This window comes from Daldinia loculata (assembly GCF_022478755.1).
Source record: "Daldinia loculata strain CBS 113971 unplaced genomic scaffold F4817scaffold_93, whole genome shotgun sequence".
NCBI classification, from domain to species: Eukaryota; Fungi; Ascomycota; class Sordariomycetes; order Xylariales; family Hypoxylaceae; genus Daldinia; species Daldinia loculata.
In genome coordinates this window covers 2,764-22,631 of record NW_026054947.1, presented here as the reverse complement: position 1 = coordinate 22,631, position 19,868 = coordinate 2,764, and the positions used below count along the sequence as shown (strand labels likewise).

General features: G+C 37.5%; 5 protein-coding genes across 5 annotated transcripts; 1 reads left to right on the top strand and 4 right to left on the bottom strand.

Moving 5' to 3' along the window:
• Positions 1 to 7,401: 7,401 nt before the first annotated feature.
• F4817DRAFT_353307 (uncharacterized protein) lies at positions 7,402 to 8,937 on the top strand. The gene is made up of 7 exons (XM_049305347.1): positions 7,402 to 7,607; positions 7,665 to 7,846; positions 7,934 to 7,966; positions 8,019 to 8,078; positions 8,146 to 8,193; positions 8,254 to 8,307; positions 8,374 to 8,937. Exons 2-7 carry the CDS (start codon positions 7,744 to 7,746, stop codon positions 8,430 to 8,432), a joined length of 357 nt encoding a protein of 118 aa, XP_049154020.1. The 5' UTR covers positions 7,402 to 7,607; positions 7,665 to 7,743; the 3' UTR covers positions 8,433 to 8,937.
• A 178-nt stretch (positions 8,938 to 9,115) lies between these two features.
• F4817DRAFT_353288 (uncharacterized protein) lies at positions 9,116 to 10,598 on the bottom strand. Its single transcript, XM_049305346.1, has one exon. It carries the CDS (start codon positions 9,921 to 9,923, stop codon positions 9,540 to 9,542), a length of 384 nt encoding a protein of 127 aa, XP_049154019.1. The 5' UTR covers positions 9,924 to 10,598; the 3' UTR covers positions 9,116 to 9,539.
• A 247-nt stretch (positions 10,599 to 10,845) lies between these two features.
• F4817DRAFT_369568 (NAD(P)-binding protein) lies at positions 10,846 to 12,995 on the bottom strand (the record flags this gene model as incomplete). The annotated part of the gene is made up of 5 exons (XM_049307366.1): positions 10,846 to 11,853; positions 11,886 to 12,084; positions 12,163 to 12,569; positions 12,636 to 12,811; positions 12,881 to 12,995. 5 exons carry the CDS (start codon positions 12,993 to 12,995, stop codon positions 11,554 to 11,556), a joined length of 1,197 nt encoding a protein of 398 aa, XP_049154018.1. The 3' UTR covers positions 10,846 to 11,553.
• Positions 12,996 to 13,407: 412 nt separating this feature from the next.
• Positions 13,408 to 15,361, bottom strand: F4817DRAFT_362359 (alpha/beta-hydrolase; the record flags this gene model as incomplete). Its single annotated transcript, XM_049306525.1, has 4 exons — positions 13,408 to 13,995; positions 14,063 to 14,688; positions 14,776 to 15,088; positions 15,224 to 15,361. 4 exons carry the CDS (start codon positions 15,359 to 15,361, stop codon positions 13,408 to 13,410), a joined length of 1,665 nt encoding a protein of 554 aa, XP_049154017.1.
• A 1,193-nt stretch (positions 15,362 to 16,554) lies between these two features.
• Positions 16,555 to 19,642, bottom strand: F4817DRAFT_353272 (P-loop containing nucleoside triphosphate hydrolase protein). Its single transcript, XM_049305345.1, has 2 exons — positions 17,266 to 19,642; positions 16,555 to 17,196 (listed from the first exon to the last, which is right to left on the bottom strand). The coding sequence occupies exons 1-2, from the start codon at positions 19,304 to 19,306 to the stop codon at positions 17,135 to 17,137; spliced, it is 2,103 nt and encodes a 700-aa protein (XP_049154016.1). The 5' UTR covers positions 19,307 to 19,642; the 3' UTR covers positions 16,555 to 17,134.
• Positions 19,643 to 19,868: the final 226 nt, after the last annotated feature.

Genomic DNA, 19,868 nt, shown 5'->3' with positions numbered 1-19,868 from the left:
GCGTTTTATTAAAAATACGAAAAGATTTTATTTTAAAAAAAAAATAAAAAGATTTTTTGGAAAAAGAAAAATATTAATATAATTTTATATTATTATAAAGGTTAAAGATAATTAAAAAGTTATATAAAAAATTATTAATTTTATTAATATAATAAAATAAAATTTTAATTATAAAGTTATATTAAAGATATTATAAATCATAAAAATTAACATTATTTTAAAAAGATTTAATAAAATATGGCATTATTTTATTAAATTTAAAAATATAAATTTAATATAAAAAAAAAAAGAAATATATAAAATTATATAAAAAATAAAAAAAATAATAGTATTTATAATAGTAATAATAAAAAATAATAATAATACCATAATTTTATAATGTTTTAATTTGTAAAAAACGTTTAATGAAATAATAATATCTTTTATTTTTAAAGAATATAAGGAATTTATAAACGTTTTTAATATAAAAAAAACATTTATTTTTTTAAAATACCAGGATTAAAACCATTTTATTAACTTTAAAAAAAGTAAAAAACCTTTGTTTAGTTTAATTTATTTTTTAATAAAAACGGAATTAAGAATTTTTAAAAAATATATTAATAACGTTTTATAAAAAAAATAAATTTAATCTTTTAAAAGTTTAATAAAAGCCTTGGTATTATTTGTTTTAAAATTAAAAAAAAAGTTGCAATTATATATTAATTATTACAGTTTAAATAAAATTATAAAAAAAGATTATATTACTTTTTCTTTAATTAGTAAAATTTTGGATAAATTTTTAAAAGTAAAATACTTTATAAAATTAAACTTAAAAAATACATATTATTAGTTATGTATTAAAGTAAAAAATAAGTAAAAAATAACGTTTTATATTAAATATAAATATTTTAAATATTTAATAATATTGTTTGGATTATTAAACGCTTTAATTTTATTTTAAAATTATATTAATAAAATTTTTATAAATTTAATTAATATATTATATATTATATATTTAAATAATATTTTAATTTATTTAAAAAATAAAAAGTAATATATTTAAAATATTTATAACGTTTTTAAAAAGTTACATAAATAAAAGTTTTATATAAATCCGAAAAAATATAAATTTCATATTAATAAAGTAACATTTTTAAATTTTATAATAATTATAAACGGAATAAAAATAAATAAAAATAAAATTTTGGCAATTTTAAAATAATTAATACTTTATAATATTTATAATATATAAATATTTTTAAACTTTATAAAATTTTATAAACAATTTATTTATAATTATTTAAAAATAATAACTTTATTAATAAACATTTTAAAAAAAAAACGTTATTTTATTTTAATTTAAAAAGTAAAACGTTAAAAGTTTTTACAAAATTAAAATTAATATTTGCAAAAGTTTTTATTTTAACTTATTTTAATATAACGTTATAAATTTGGCTAAAAACCAACGTTTTATAATAAGCCGTTAACGTAGTTTTTTTATAATTATACGGAAATACATGGCATTTAATAACGTTTTTGTTAAAAAAATTACAAGGTATTAAAATATATTATATAATTTTAAATATAAAAATGTTAATAATAATAAATGCTTTTAAAAAATAACAATATTATTTAATTTATTTATTAAAAATAATAAAAGTTATTATAAACCATTTAAACTTTTAATATATTATAAAAAAATTAAAATTAAATAATAAATAAATATAATAAATAAAGAAATTAATTAATTTTAATTTTAAAATTATTTATAAGTTAAGCATTTTTAATTTAATAAATAAAACATTATAAAAACTTAATTATATAAATATTATAAAAAAAATTAAAACTAAAAAAAATATATTATTAAAATTTTAAATAAAATTTGGAAATAATTAAAAAATATTTAATATAATAATAAATAATTTTATAATAATCGAATAAAAGGTAATTATAAAAATATATATTTTATTATTAAATGTATATAAAATAAAGTAAAAAACGTTATTAAAATTTTTAATAAAATTCGAAAATAACCAAGATATTTTAAACTTTTATAATAATAATAATTCCGAAATTATAATTGCAAAAAAAACGTTTAAATATAATTTTGTATTAATAGTTTTAAAGAATAATAAAAAGTTAAATACGCTTTTATTAAATAAAATTTATAAAAAATAAAAAAATAACAATTTTATAATTTTAAATAAATAAAAAAACCGATAAAATAGCCGGAACTTATTAATGTTAATATAATTTTTAAAAAACAGCTTATTTAAATTTAAGAATAAAATTTATATATTTTTAAAATTATATAACAAAATACTTTAAAATTATTATAACGCTTTAATATTAAAATATTAAAAAATAATAAAAACAATTTAATAATTATTAAAATATTATTATTAAAATAATTTATAAAAAAACGTTAAATATTATATTAATACGTATATAATTTGCCAAAAAACAAAAACGAAAAAGCATTTACCTTATAAAAAGTTAAGATCTTTTTTAATATTAAACGGATTAAATAAAAAAATATCATTAAATTTCATCATTAAGTTACTGGCTTTATTAACATATAATAACAAAAGTTATAATAATATTTTAATCGTAATAAACAAATTTTTAAAATATATTTTATATATTTTAATAATAAAAAAACTTATAACGTTTAAATTAACTAATATATTTTTTAAATATGTGTTTTTATAAATAAATTTATTAAAAAACATTATATTAAATAAAAAGTCTTTATTTATAAATAAATTTTAATTAATTTTATATTATTACTTTATAATAAAACGCTAGTTAAATATAACATTTTACCCGTAAATAAATAAATAAATAAAACGTTAAAACCAAAACTTAAAACATTATTTATAAACTTTTTACAATTTCGAACAAAATAATTAAACAAAAAAACTAATTTTAACAAAATAAATATATAATATATTAATTTACTTAATTTATAAATAAATATTAATTTATTTATATAATAAATATAACTTTTAAAGTTTTATAAACCTTATAACACCACGTTTTAAATATAACGCAATTAAAAAAATAAAAATAATAAATAAAGTTTAATAAATTAAAGAAATAATTGTAATTTTATTTTAAATTTTTAATAAAACTTACGCAAAATAATATAATAAAAATAAAAAAAAATATATATTTATAAAAAAATAATTAATATTAATTTTTATAAAAAATATAAATTAAAAGCAATTTAATAAAAAGTTTATAAATAAATATTTAAAGTTTTTTAAAATTAAAAAAATTATTAAATATTATAAAATGGTATATAAATTAAAATTATTATTACGTTATAAAATATATAATATATTTAACATTAACAATTTAAAATTATATAATAAAAAACTTAATAAAAAGTTTATAAAATAATAAATAACGTTTATTAATAATAATAAATTTACAATTAAAATAATATTAAAATATAAAAAAAATAATAAAAATAAATAATATTTAATTTATTAGAAAAAATATATTAATAATAATAATTTATAAAAAAAGGTATATAATATTTTAAAAAAATTAAAGATTAATTATAAATAAAAATTATATAATAAATACGTAGTAATAATTTTATAATAACGTAATTAATTTATTATTAACGTATTTTTATTAAAGATAATATTATTTGTAATATTTCCGGTAAAAATAATAATAATTAAAATACTTATATTAATAATATTGTTATTATTAAAAAGATTTGTAAAAAAGTTAAAAAGTTAATTAAAAGAATAATTCGCGGCGTAAGCCGTAAAATAATAAACGGAACTTTTAATAAGTTTTTTAATATAACGACTTTAAATCCGGGGTTAAGTATAATAACGTGAAAAGGTAGCCGAGGTAATAAAAAAAGCTTTTAAAGCTTTTATTACAATAAATATTTAAAAGAAATCTTTAATGTCAAATTTAAATTTAAACTTTTTAACGTTAAAGTTAAAGTTTTAAAAAATAAAAATTAATAAAAATTTTAAAAATAAAAAAAAAGCGGGATTTACAATATATTAAAATTACATGTAATATATTATATTATTATAAATTTTTTAAAAAATAATAACTATATTAATAACTTATTAATAAAGGTTTTTATAAATAATTAATAACCGGTTTTTACAGTTTTTAACCTTTTTACGCCGGTATTTTATAATATATTTTTTATTTATATTTTAATAGTTTTTAATTTATTATAAAAACTTTACCATTTTTTTTTACGTAATAATAATTTTGTTTTAATAAAAAAGGTTAATAAAAAATTATAAAAAATAAAAAATAATATATAAAACAAAAATTAAAATATTATTTAAAAGTATAACGTAAACGTTTAATAATATAAACGTTACCGTAAATTAATTAATAACTTTTACATATATTAAAATAACGTTAATATTTTTAAAATACATTTACATTATAAGTTAACATAATTAAAAAAACTTTAATAGTTATAAAAAAAACAATTTATTATTAATTTTAATATATAAAACGGTAAAAAATTAACTAAAACGTTATTACATAAAAACATAATAACACCGTTAATATATTATATAATAAACTTTAGTAAAAGGCAAATTAAATATAATTAAAAAGGTTAATATATTAAAATAAAATAAGAAATTAAAAAAAAAATAAAAAAACAAAAAAAATAAAAAAAAAAAAAAAAAAATAATAACATTTATATATACCATTATTACTTTTATTACTTATATATAAAATAAAAAAATTATATAATAACAATAAAATTTACAAAAAATTTATAAAAACTATAAAAAACAATATTAAAAAATACCATAAAAACGCATATATATTATAATAACTTTTTAATTAATTATTATTTTTAAAAATAAAAACATTGTAAAAAAAAATAACTTTATTAAAGTATAAATAAAACTAATATAAATTAAGCATAAATTTATATAAAATAAATATATAAAAAAATACTTCGCGTTTTTATAAAAAAATAAAAGATTAAACGTTAATAGATTTTTACTATTACACAACTATTATATAACAGCTTCGCTATTACTTTTAATATTTACTTTACATATGACATACATTAAAGGTTTTTTCTGACATATTTGCTAAACTCTTCCGTATGACTACGTAACATTACCAAGAACTAAGCCGGTATATCTCCTTTTCTCCTGCGTTAGAATGAATTAAGCCATCGCCTAGGCTATCAGTGGCAAACCAAAGTCATATTCCAGACCTAAACTCCGAAACGCGAGGCCGGTATCGAAGCGGAAAGTAGCAGCCGCAGCTTAGTGACATGCTGGAACCTCATGTGATCTATAACCATGACTACCCGATGGAGCAGAACATCCAATGCTACCTAAAGTACCTACATAAGCGAAGAACGCCATGTTTCCCTACTCAAGTCGACCTATAGCTCGCCAATCATACGGTTGAAGGAGATGCATCGTAGACAACACTGCATGGGCTCGTAACCAAATACCTCCAAAGCCACTGAGCTATCTCATTTTCTGCGGCCAAAGTCTTCAACAAGCTCACTGGGGGTGTATGGATATTAACCGGAGCCCGGATGACATCTATTTAGAGGCATGTCTCGGAAGCAAGGATGTTCGGAGGATTACGTGACTGACTGATGGACGAAATGGGAATATAATCGTGGGGGGCTTCTCCATTTGCCTCTGCAGGGACCGGATTTCGAGTTGAACTAGTGAATCAAAGACTTGTATGTAGACTGTTGAACGATGGATTATTCTCGACCCGGCATTCCTTGTGAATTAGACGGAGTTTAGGTGTACTGTAAGATGGACTACGTCGGAGGCCCCGTCTACCTCGCCAGCCAGCACCTTGTAAAGGTAGTCTCATGTCAAAGAATCATTGGAGCTCGTGGTAATGATATCGGTTCCGCCGAGTCCATGGGGTAGGGATACCGTTATAAATCTGTAAATTCTTCAATAGCTTCCAGGCATGTCGTAACATAAATATAGATACCTACCACTGCCATCCTCAGCACAGCTAAGAGCCATCCCATGATAGCTGGCTTCTTCCACCCAGCCGACGGCATACTGGGGATGTCGTGATTGCATCGTCGTATATCACCCAGACGCGCAGCGACATAATATATACTCTAGCGTCAATATACTTGCAGTCCATAGCCACTCTCAGCAAGACCTCGTGGCGTTCATATGCTCAATATGATGATTTAACAGTTTAGTTCCGAGGGTCAGCCTGATGTTATTTAAATGCACTCAATTGAGTTATGATTAATGACGGGTGCCCCCTTTATTGGCCATTTATCACACCCAAAGTATCGCAAGGCCTCATCCAGGGTAGGCGGGCAGCGGAGTCTTGATATAAAATTAACACTTAAGATTCGTCGCGATAATCCAGATCAGACTCATCCAAAGATTAGGTATTAGCCAACAGTTTAAGGGGTTTCTTATTGACTTCATAATTATCGATGGTCTATTGAGAGACGTGAGCCCCGGCCAAGCCAGCCGCCTTTAACGGAAAATGTTTCAGTCCCGCGGTTCTGCAAATGATATTTGGAAACGAAGATGGCTCTGACGTCATGATCCATAATTACTTGCCTATCACTGTATCAGCACGGTCGCGTAGGGCTGAGACTTTCCTCTAGAATGTAATATGATAGGCGTTTTATCATGGTCTGAACGCTTCGTGATACAAAGAGGCGCTGGCTGTACTACTAACCTTTGAGAAGGGAACAGTTATTATTCGTACATACCTAGGTTAGACATCTAGGTAATTATGTGTCTTGATGTTGTGTATCTCGAATGGCCAAAGTAGTGTAAGTGAAGCTCTTACCGCCAATTACTCAATCAAGACCCATTAGTATCTATGTACGGAATATGTAGAACCATCTTCCCAGCCTTGCCCTTTGTAAACTTGCACCGTTCTGATTGGAAGATCGCTGACATGTGAATCAGGGGCAGGAGGGAGTGAGAGGCTGAGAGCGACCGCCAGCGAGGGCGATCGGCGATGATAAGCCAGCCGATCACGTCGCAGCTCCACCCCCTTCGATTCCCACACGCCGTCAATCACTAACCGTTAGGTATCCGGATTTTCTAGCCTGTGGATCGGTCCGGTTTGATGTGCGACCGCCACAAGCCAACGAGCTGTGCGGATTTGGCTTTTGTCCGCCGTGAGTCGAGCGTCTATGTACATACCTACATAGTATAGTGTAAGGGTCGCACCGCTAGGCGCAGCGAGGTGCTCACCGCGATGGAGGGTATCTGTGATAGGTACGTGGCTGCGAGGACAGGGACACGGCGATAAAGCTGTGCGGCTGGAAGGCCTCGAAACGCTTCACGGTAGCCAAGTCAACGCGACCTAGGAGACCCGGTGTTCTCATAATAAGAGGGTCTGGTCTGATCGAATCCCGGAATATTCCATTCCAACGACCACACTAGACGTGCTGAGGGGACGGGCGATCGCAATATGTTTGTGTGAACTGTTTATCTAGGAGGCTGTGGTACCCCCCTATCAAGCATATGATATATATTGTCTTCCTGTAATCCTCTGTGATAGCCTACGTACTATTCCGTATACATCTCTCAAAATATTCTATTCCACTTGCTGTCTTCCTGTGTTGCATAACTAGAAACCAGCTCAATGTGAGTTTTACAAGGCTGCTTATTACGCTCCCCTATTGCTAACTCGGTCTAATCCAGTTTTATTTTCTGGACCAGGTAGTCCTCCATAGCTCAACATCGAATCCAGTTTCCTGTCGCTTCCGCATAATCAAACATCATGAAGAACTTTGGCGCGATCCTTTTCCTCTTGGCCTCAGCCGGCTCTTTCGTGACGGGTACGCCAGCATTCAGAAGTGAGAGGCGAGCTATTTCGGCTGAACGTATGTTTTACACTATGAGTCCCTTAAAATTAAATAAAAGGTCCTCAAGAGGAAATGCTTGAATATGTTCGCTAACCGATCATATAGCTGCCAGCATTGCGGCTCGGGCACTGGAACTCGGTATGATAACTATCGTATTATCTACAGTCTGAATCCAGCTAACAATATTTAGCACCCAGAGTTGTAGTCGGAAGTAGGTCAAACGACACGGAGAATGCTGCTAGGTCATTAGGTACGTGTACCGGCCGTTCGGGCAGTATTGATAAGAGAGGTAGCTTTGGGCTAACTGAAAGTAATAGTGATCCCAAGGGGTGTGAATTCAACGGAAAATGTGACCGGCTCTTTAGGTACACATTCATGAGATACCGTGATGAATAGACGAGTTTGGCTAATGCGAACTTCAATAGTTTCCCGCGGGAATGGAAACTTCTCCGAAGCCGCAAACGAGAAACGGTCTCCTGGTAAGTTGCAGTAGATTCCAAATATCTCTTAAGGAGTGAATATCGCTAACGTATCGCAACCTATAGGTAACCTGCGACGAGGAAACCTCAGGATGAGGTCTTCATTGAACGAGACTGATGTCTAGAGGGTTAGTCCGAGCGAAGAAGTCCGATAATGGGTGAAGAATTCCGTCGAAGGTTGAGAATGCAGAGAGGATATTACCGAGTACGTTACTCGACTTGAACTGGGTTTCAGGATAGATAGGTTCTACCACAGGTTGGAATATAATATATATAGATTTACACGCTGAGATCGGTGCTACTGCTGTGTCTTAGAACATAGGTGCACAGATGCGACCAATGTCTAAAGTACTGCCGGATTATGTGTCGTAGGCATGATCTATCAAGTACGAACCGTGACAGATAGTCCCACGACGTAGGTAGGCTCATAAAGTGCTGCTCGCTCATCTAAATATCAGCTGAAATGACAATTGTGTGGATCGTAAGTTCATAGTAGCATGAACAGCTAGTATCGGCAAAATCCCTATCTTGCTGATGAAGGGCAATGTAGTTCTTGAGCCCATTGATAATGTCATAATTAGCCTTGCTTCAAATATATTAAGAGGCATTATGATAGTAGGGGTATAATAGTACCAGCAGATAACGACATGCGGTAAGGAGGATGAACTGGCTTGTAGCCGGGTCCAATCATATTCTGACTTCTACTTGGGGGGTTGCACCCACGGCAGTAACCTGACGATCCTTTCTAGATAAAAAGAGAATATTCAACGTCACTTTTGATCGACTATAAATTGGGGCGACATCGTTGTAGAATAAAATCGTCATGTGTAGCGTCTAAGCAGCTAGAACGATATAATGGATTAAAAGGTACGTAATTCTAATTCCATGGGACTAAAAACCCAAATTAAGTCATGAGCTTTGAAATACTATTCAATTTTCCCTTGTCGTGAGAGCAAATATATACAGCTGAAAAATCGTGTCATAACGCCGAATCCAAAAGCCTTCGCACGATCAGGATATCTCTATGATACTGTAGCACTTGGCGATACACCAAACACTGATCGAAGGGCAATCGTCAAAGTCCTTGATGCTCTATGACGATAGTTAAACCACCTATTGAGTTGGAATATTCAAACACAAACAATCCCTAGTCAGCTCATGACACCATGTACACCGGCCTAATGTAATTTCATCTATCGTTGTCTTCTTGATGAACATCCCCCATTGTTTGTTCACCGTACTTCGTTCACGTCGGCAACGTCAGGTCTCCAGTCACGAGAGCTGCTCTTTGACGAGGAGCCGAATCCCGGCATTGATGAGAATCGGTTTAATCGCTTCTTCTGCGCCGGTGTCTGGGGTTCCATGTTATAACGGCTTCTTGGCTCTTCGACGATAGCACTATGTCGTCTATTAGGCTCTTCGACTGGCGACGAGGCAGCAGTGGAGGAACTATTGGTAGATGATCCCGTGGTGTTGGGGGTTTGGTAGATGTACTCGCCATCGACGTAGATGGCATTGCTGATGAAAGCAGAGCGGCGATGGCGGTTGCGCGTGTATCGCTGCTCGAGCCGGAATAGCTCAAGCTTGGCTTGAATCTTTTCGATGAAGCTCGGCATTGTGATGGATTGGGTTCCCAGTTACTCTGCTTGGAGCAGATTTCTTGTGCTTCGCGGTGGTGTCGTTGACTTTTTGCAATCCAATTGGTATTACGACTCAACCCTCCTTGGTTGATTTAATTGATGTCTATTGTGTTCTAACAGGTACAGTCGTGAGTTTTTTTGGTATGAAGGAGCGCGTATACAGTAGCGATCGATGTATCTTTCCGGTCAATTCGGAAACTAGGTACTCGTGATAAACGAACGAAAGGGAACAGTCCTGTGTTCACCGGGTATGCAGTCGGATATGTAGTCGAGTTTATGAGTGACTAGTAAAAGAATGGAAATTGGGGGTTGGGGGGAACAGAAGAGAATAAAAAGAGGCGAGCAGATTAGAGACGAGTTAGGACGACTTAGGACGACTTATTGACTTATTGACAGGGGAAAGAGAGTTCGCATAGAAATGAGCCAACAGGGTCAGGAACGAGTGAAGATGGTAAGACCGTAAGATGGGAAGGGGAAGTTCAGCTTTGATTTACCTAAGCAGCTAAGCTCGCTAAAGACGCAGCTAAATGCAGCCAAAGGCAAGGTTTTAGGCTTCGGCCCCCCTACCGTCGCAGAATGTCTAGCCGGATTAGCCACTAACCTAGCCACTAAAAAGCACGCGAATAAGTGGAATATTAGCAGAACATTTCATACCCCCCGGGGGCTGGAACCAAGATTGTTCTAGCACGTGTTCGCTCCCAGTTTATCCTGATAAGCCTATCCTAGCCTGTCTAACGTGCATAAAGCCTTACCCGTTATGATAAAGCGCCTGCATAGACCAACGCAGGGGCAGAGGGGAAACCACGTTTCAGGCATAGGCCAATGCGCACCATTTGAACCGTTCGAATCCGATGGCATTTTTGATTTGTTGGGTCCTTTTTAAGACTTGGCGAGGGGATGAAAGGTTGCGAACTCGCCCATCGACTCACGAATCCGGGGTTATCTAGACAGAATCTTGGATCTCTACCTATCCACCGCAAATCGAAAGTTATTTTAATTTAATAAAGAAAAGGGCGGAGCAAAAAAAAAAAAGGCCAATTGAGAAAGCCAGTAACATAAGAGGCAGAAACATGCAATGCAATGCAATGCAATGCCATGTCTACCTCCTAACTTTAGGCAAACCAACAAAGAAATGACGAAAACCTCCAATTGAAATGATGAAAAGTCCTTTTACATTTTGCATTTTGCATTTTGCATACGACCCCTCGGTGCCGATTACTTTCACTAAGGAGCCATCAATTCTTCGAATATCTATTCCGAGAATGGATGCTGTGACAATGCAGATAATATAATCGCAAGCACAATTCAAACGTCAACAACCTTGCGATTTGCGGACTGTAAGTTATGCGTTAGCTACCTACCTTCAGCTAACTCCTAGGTAGATCAATATGCGCATAATCAGTATCAGCAATGCTGGTGTTGCTCACAGAACTTGACACATGCAGAGCCACCGCACAGATGGGATATGCGGAATTGTCTTCACCATTATAATAGGAAATATCTTGAATATGCAAAACGACGGAATGAGTGCGTATGTTCGCATTTGTCATTGCATTGGTGAGGTTGCATATCATTGCCAACTGGAGACAGAACTGCCTCGCACTAACTAGAGCTCCTGAATTTGTTCTGCTAGGGAGACTGACGTTGTGTAGGCCTTTCTCATCTTGACATCATCGACATGCTCTTTATTACATTCTAGGATATCTAACGACATTCTCTCTAGCGTAATGAGTACACCGGTATATCCCAAATCACCTTGAGAAACCGGCTTCCTAATCTCGTCATTCGATGCGATTAGATGAGTACATATCGAGAAAATCCCCGGCTTGAGGTGTTTGATATCACCTTTAAGTTCAGGTAGTACTTTGCGTAAAAGCGGATACTTATAAGGTAATTCAGCATAGATCTCTACCACATGCGCGGGAGGAGAAGCATGACGACGGGTGGCACCTCGATAATGCGAAATGGGTGCACTGAGAGAATTTCGATCGCGTTATACAGATCACTGTACATTAGTGGGTTAGGGTCTGTTACTACGAATGGACGGCCCGCCTGTCTAAAGCTCTCTATCCAAGGCCGAGCAAGCGCTGCTTCGTGCTGTAGGTGCGTAATGGGTACATTCGCGCCGTGCACAAAGCTCTGTACGATATGGGATACCCAATTATCATTGTTCATATTGGTGTAAGCATAGTACACTGGGTGACAGAGAACCCACCTAGGTAAGACAGTTCTGCCAAGAGGGTCCCCGACGGTATTATCTGTCGGGTGTCCGTAGACGCCATTTGCAGGACGAACGCAACCGGTGCGAAGGTTCTCGTTATTCGAACCACAGACAACTTTTTCTGAAACAGCTTTCGAAGCAGGGTAATTAGCGAAGTATCCCTCGCGTCCTCTTAGAGGCGCATTGAAGTCGCCTACATCAAGAATGTGCCAAAATTTTCGTGGCGAGCTTGCCCATGGGAGTACAAACGTTTCGACAGGACGAATGGATATGGACCCGGGTGATGTGGAGCTAAAAATATCCACACCGGTTCTGCGGGCGGCTACTAGCCCGTTCTTTGTCCCTATCACGTTGACGGCTTCCGGAAATGTATACTGAAATTTACATAGACCGTTCCGAAGCTAGAATCACCGCCGCAGTGTGGAACACTGTCAGCGGTAGATGAGAAACGCTAGGATGCCATGGACGTGCAAAAGCAGCATCGACAGGATCGGATGATGTGATATCTGTACAGATTCGATCTCTGTAGCCCGTCCGGAACGCATGTCATTGCGCTCGGTCTTCCGAATGTCAATAATTCGAATACTCTCCGGTAGGTTACCACGAGCTAGAAGCTGAAGCACGACGAAACCACCCGCAAGCCCTGTAAGCAGGAATTCAAGCTTTAAGCGGCACTCTCTACAAGCAAAAGCCAGGGCTTAAATAAAAATACTTACCGAACCTCCCGCCACAATATAGCGACGCTCTAGTTTCGGCGGAAGTTTACTAGTATAGTCTATTGGCCTCTCTTGCAATTGTCTATAGGTCTCATTCAGCTGATCCATCATCTAGCCTGAACCCGACAGCTGCCAGACCCCATCCGGTGTCTGGCTTAGAAGCTGGTTGACCCGGAATAGGTATAATACGAGGACCGTTATTACAATCCAGAGAACCCTATATGCTCACCCGGCCACCTCGAACATGATGGCACGGCCGATCAAATATACATAAACATTAGCCAGTAACATGATGTAAATGTTAAAAACTGCAAGACATTGCCGGATGCAAAGGACCCCTTTTCAACCTCTTGCAGCTAATGGAACAACAATATGAATAAATTATGCAATAAACCTATGTTGGCTACCCCTACAACTCTAGATGACGGCTATGCTTCCAACATCATAACTGGGGTATAATGGAAAATCATCTCCAACGGGAAGATATCTCAGTCGAGTCACCAAAATCAGAACGAAATGTAAATCACAACCTTCCGTCGACCATAGCCTGCTGGATCCACCCGCATCTCTTACCCCATAAATCATCTCTCGATCTCCTAAAACTCTTATACCCCAACTCTAGTACCGTCGAATTCTTTCCGTACGTCGGGAAGCGCGGTCCACCACCCGCGTTCGGGGTTCCGGTTTGAGCAAATGTGACGATGTAATCTTGCAGCTGCGTTGCTAAGCGTCCACTGACGGGGGACTTGTTATCCGGCGTGGTCGTGTCGCCGTTGAAGAATACGTACGGCACGTCGTCGGCATGCCAGCCGGGCGGGTGCGTGAAGACAAGGTTGAAGGTCTCGTTGTCTCGCGCTCTCGATAGGTACTGCGTCGTGCACGCGAAGCTGATGTCGGAGGCTAGACGCTCTGCTCGCCCAGCCTGCGTCTTCCATGGGTACCCGCCGCCTAGTACATCCGGATACAGTCCCCGATCCGTAAGCAGCATATTAATGGTCAAGTTCGAGGCAGCCGGCAAACTATTTCGTACGTATGCCTCCACGTCAGCCGCGGTGTTTATGCCGCTCGGCAGGAAGGGTGCGGATTCATGGGATGTATGGCTTATGAATAGCTAGTTTGCGGTGTTAGCAGTACCCCATCGAATATTTGGTTCTATTAGGCGAGGGGAAATCACTCACGTCAACGGTAGAGTCGAATTTTCCTTGGTAAAGTTGTTTCTGCGGTATATCCGCCACAAACGAGTTGTCGGGCCCGGGGCCGAAGCCAAATGTACCCAGGGGTGCCGAGGTGACAGTTCCTTGGTTAATACGCTGCAGCAGATCAGCTGGCAGTCCACGTAGCTGATCTACGTTGTAGATTTCGCGTCCGGTTTGTTTGGAAGCCTCCGCTAGCGTTTTAAGATAATTGTCACCCAGATCGATGTTATGTTGGAATGCAGGGGACAGGATAATCGCCTTCGTAAACGGGGAAATTTCCGTTGCGTCGAACGCTGTGAGCTGGTGGACGATACTCGCAGCCCCTGCGCTCTCACCCATAACCGTCATTCTATTTAGGCCGCCTCCGAATAAGACGATATAGTCGTTTATCCAATCCATAGCAAGCCGCTGGTCATAAAGTCCAAGGTTTGGCGTGACATCCTGGCCAGATAGCCAGCCATACATACCCAATCGGTAGTTGATCGAGACTATAATGGTTCCTTTTAGGTCATTTCTTTGAGATCTAGCGATCAGGCCGGCTGGGTTGCCGTATAGATTCTTGGACCCAAATGTGAAGCCGCCTCCGTGTATCCACACGAGAACAGACGCTGCAAAGTTCGTGGTTATTAGGTATTTATGTATCTAAGGTACGTACGTATGCTAAGCCATGCTAGCAGTATCACAATGCAACTCACCATTCGCAGTAGGGCCCTCGTCGAAGATGTCCGCGGGCACGTAGACGTCGAGCACTAGACATGCCTCCGTCTGACCGGGTTGGTTGTTGAGTATAGACCCCATTGTGGTCTTGTCGATTCCACTGCGTTCTGCTAGGAGGTTAATAACCCATTGCGGGTAAGCCTGCGGGCACATGACAACATCATCGTTGCCATGATCGTCACCCGGTGCTCCTTCGGTTTCGACGATAGCAACGGGCTTTTGGAAGCGTAGGTCGCCGACCGGCTGCTGCGCGTACGGAATGTTGTTGAAGATGTAGTAGTTGCCAGTTTCCTATGCCAACCTGTTAGTACCCTCCAGGTAAGTTCCCGAGCTCTTCTCCCCCTCCCCCCCAAGCAGTAAATACAGGCGATCATCTCGAACTTGAAGTGGTTAAGCTGGCTAGGTACCTAGGGAGGGATAACGCACATTTACTGATCCTTGACGAATTTCGTATCCTAGGTCTACAGATGGAAGGTCCCTCCTCCCGTTGTGACCGAGAACTACGGAGAAGATGCTTGCAGAGATGGCTATGTAAAACCAAGAAAACATTCTGAGGTTAGACATTGTGTGTTCTAAATCGTGTGAAATAGAAGAGTTTGAGATGACATAAGGTAGAATAATGGGAATGGGAAAGGGGAGAAATAAAGGTCAAGAGGACACGACTAAAATCGGTATACTTGGAATGGATATTGCTCGAATGATATAGACCATATATAGCCCATTCTGGGTACCCTTTGGATACAGTTGTGTCTAGCGTGTATCAGTCGTCGTGTATAAGTTGGGTTAGAGTTTAGACACGAGCAACGTCTAGGCGCCGACCACGTACACAAGCACATAGGCTTTGATTAAACTTAGGTATGCCCGGATAATATATACATATGAGGACAACCGGACTCAACAGAAATCTACGGGATATCCCCTCTCGAGCAGAAATCGGTCGGGCATTTTCTGCATACACATACCTAACCTAGGACCTAGGTAAGTAGGCCGGAATAGGAAGGTTATCTAAGACAAGATCTGCCAGGCCTGGAGCATGTCTTCACAGCCACTAGACTAAGAGCAGAGAAGGGGGAATGAACAGAGGGCCTTCGTAGCCGTGATGTAACCCTCTGCGATTCGTGCGTTGGTGCTATACAGGTTAGGTAGGTAGGCTTAGGTTAAGAAACGACCACGGGGTCAATACGTTGAGATAACGTCCCATAGCGCTATAGGATAGGATATACCTACGAGGTAGACGGGGGGTCGCTTTGAAAGACTTACTTGGGATACGGCCTCCATTGGTTTCAAACCATCAATGAGGATGGTTGGTCCTCTTAAATGATAATTATAATTTTGATTTTGGTCGTGAGAGTTTAAATTAAATTAAACGAACGGATTTGCGTACCTACATGTAGGTACTTGCTCAGAAAGAGTATAGGAAATCCTTAGATGCGGTAGTACATGTTCGCCTAGGTTCTCCTCAGCCTCAACTACCTAGCAGCTAGACAGACATATACTAACTATCCCAGCTTTTCTAATCCTAGGTACCTAGGAAGTAAGCTTCTAGATACCTGTAGGTACTTATAAAATTGAGTACATATAATACTGTTTCTTCACATCACCAATATAGAATGCGCTCGCTCAGTCTACTATACCTTAGGTTAGGTATGTGGAAATGTGAACACTAACACTATGATCAGCCGGATCCGCATCCCCAAACGTTGGTGCTTATAGGTCCGAGTTACTATCATCATTATCATCGAAAATAACGTTCCGAGTTCTAGTGGGAAACAGAGTTCATAGTTGGTCTGAAAACGTCTCTCGCGGTACTGAGTTTAACAAACCCTCTGCTCGTTGTCGAGCAACAGTGCTATGACAAATTTACTCCTTGACCGCCAACAACAGACATTAGCCCACCTATACCACACCGACCTACGGGGATCGCACTCTAATGCACTGGTAAGATGAGCGTTTTTATCCAAACCGGGGGTTATGGGTCCGGTAAAGTGATGGTGCTTTGGACAATAAGTCATGATCGCTACCTACTGAGCCCACACTAGAGTTAATTCAACAGACACTGCTGATTACCCTCCCCACTAGAAACATAATGCCTTGAAGTTATCATATTCTTCATGAATTACGATGCTGCTGCTGCTGCTGCTGCTGCTCAACTGTTTATGTTATACAACACACTCGCGTTACTATGTCCTACCATAGCTCGCAGGATTCCCAAGAACGACTATTTCAATCGGGCGCGATTCCCAAAGGATGTCTTCACAGCTCTATTCTACCCAAGATCAGCGAGCACCCGAAAGGTTCATCGTGACCGAGGCTTCTGGTTGCTGACATTCCCTTCATTCACTTTTTTTCGCTAGCCACTCCTTCTTTTTCCCCATCAGAGTTGAACAGGGTTTCTTGAGCTGCAAGCCTTAAGTTAGAATCTGAAGTTATTAAGGAGGATATAGGTGTCCCTTTACAGGCTTACTTACCGCTCCAGAGCTCCGAGTATAGCCCACCTCGGTCAATAAGCTCTTTGTGCGTCCCTTGTTCGGCCACTCTGCCTTCCCTTAATACGATGATCAAGTCCGCATCGTATATAGTTCGTAATCGATGGGCTACGAACACGCTCGTCCGTGCCTTTTCTCGGAGGATGCTATTAATGTTATGCATGAGTGCCTGTTCTGTATGTGTGTCCAGTGCGCTCGTCGCCTCATCAAAGAATAGCAGAGGCGGATCCTTCAGCAGTAACCTGGAGACCGCAAGACGTTGCTTCTCTCCTCCGCTAATCATCATACCCCTCTCGCCAACCTTGGTGTGGTATCCCGCAGGCCAGCTAGAAATAATGTCATGGATTCGAGCACGTTTAGCGGCTGCGATCACTCGGTCTTCGGGCGCCGACAGATCACCATATTTGATGTTATGTTCAACGGTATCATTGAAAAGTGGAGTGTCTTGCGGGACAACACCAATAGATTTGCGCAGCGACTCTAGCGTAACGTGACGAATGTCTTGATCATCGATGAGAATGCGACCATTCTCAACATCATAGTATCGGAAAAGGAGTCTTAATAATGTAGATTTTCCACATCCACTTGGACCTACGATAGCGACCTTCTTACCGGCAGGAATTGTCATTGTTAGATCTCGGAGGATGGGGCGCTCTGCATTGTAGCCGAAGTTTACATTCTGGAACTTGATCTCGCCTCCTTTAGAAAGATGAAGCGGCTTCGCATCAGGAAGTTCCTTAATAGTAACATTCACTTTTTGTAAATTGAAGAGAGTCTCCATGTCAAGAAGAGACTGCCTGAGCTCTCGGTAAACTGAACCTAGAAAGTTCAACGGGACGGAAAGCTGAAAGACGAGCTGGTTGACCATGACCAAGTCGCCAACTGTCAGGGAGCCGCTTGCCACGCCGTTGGCGGCAAAGTACATCATGGTTGTTAGGGCACTCGAGAAGATAATGTTCTGGCCGCTGTTGAGAAAAGCTAACGAAGTGGCAACCTTGATAGAACTCTTTTCGTATTCCTGAAGCGCCTTATTGTACCGAGAAACTTCGAACTTTTCGTTGTTGAAATACTTGACGGCCTCGTAGTTTATCAACGAGTCGACAGCTACTGTCGAGGCCTTGTTGTCTGCGGCGTTGGCCTGCCTTCGGAACTTAGTTCGCCAGGAGGTGGTCCAGATAGTAAATGCAGTATACGCGGTCATCGTGACAGCCGTGATAGCAGCATATTTCGCACCATATTGCCAAGTAAGGATTCCACACACCATGCCGATCTCCAAAGCTGTGGGGAAGATATGGAATACCATACTAGTAAGTAGGAAGCTGATACCTTTGGTACCTCGATCGATAGCCCTTGTTAAACCACCAGTCTGCTTGGTGAGATGGAAGTTAAGATCTAGGCGCAGTAGGTGATCAAAGACATTGCAAGCAACCCTCCGTATAGCCTTCTGTGCTACCGAAGCAAACACGGCATTTCGTAGCTCTTGGAAAACGGTGGCCCCTATCCTCGTTGCGCCGTATGCTACTATCATGCTTCCAGCTACCATAGCGGCGGTGCCACCCATCTCTCCCACGTCAATATTCATAGCATCCACAATGCTCTTGAAGTAGAAGGGCACTTGGACATTCAACACCTTGGCCCCAACGAGAAGTACAACAGCCAAAGACACGCGTAATTTAGTGTTGAAGCTATCCTTTGGCCATAGGTAATGTGCCATCTCTTTCATTATCGCCCAATCCGCCTTTCGTTGCTCCTGAGCGCTTTTATCGACCGTGGCGAGAGGATCTTTCTGCGTAGTGGCGGGCTTCTTGGCGGCATTGGCGGCATTGGAACTGAACTTGGCTATACCCGGTTTCGTTTTCAAGGTTAAACTTAGTATATGAGGCTTTTGCAGGGGGTATTGCGACGTCGCGAAGATACGCGTACCACTACGCGATGACGAAAGCCATGGGCTTAATTGTGGTCTATTCAAGCCGAGGCAGCCCGGACAAGGGGCAGTAGCCCGGAGGACCATTCTAACAACCATGACTACGGATATAGGACATCGAACATCGTGGACCACGCGTATACGTAGGAATGTCGAGGTGAGTCGGGTGGTAGACTAGTAAAACTATTTTATGGTGTCGAAAGGCTTTGGGAAGTTAATGGCTCTTACATAGGTGTACCTAATAGGTGTACCTAATCTATTAATTAGAAATATAGTCTCGGATGTATCGTATCGGACAGAAGTGTCGGTACTAGCGCGGATTGTTCAAGATATAAAGGATAAGTAAGTTATGACTTTAAATGAGGCAGTAAGGGAGCATCGGTATTTTGCGATTGATGGATTGATGGAGGGGCTCTCGACGTCAGATTTCGCAAGCATTGCGCGACTACCCCGGCCGAAGCTCCCCTTCGTGCATCAAGGTAATTGCCTAAAAAGGTTAGCGCATGTAGGATTTATGCACCTTTGTGCGTTTATGCTTACGAATACAAGGATTTAAGATGTAATATTATATTTAATAATAATATTTAAGTAAGTTATGTAATATTATTAATTATTAAATTTATATAAAAATTACGAAAATAATTATATATATAATTAAAGT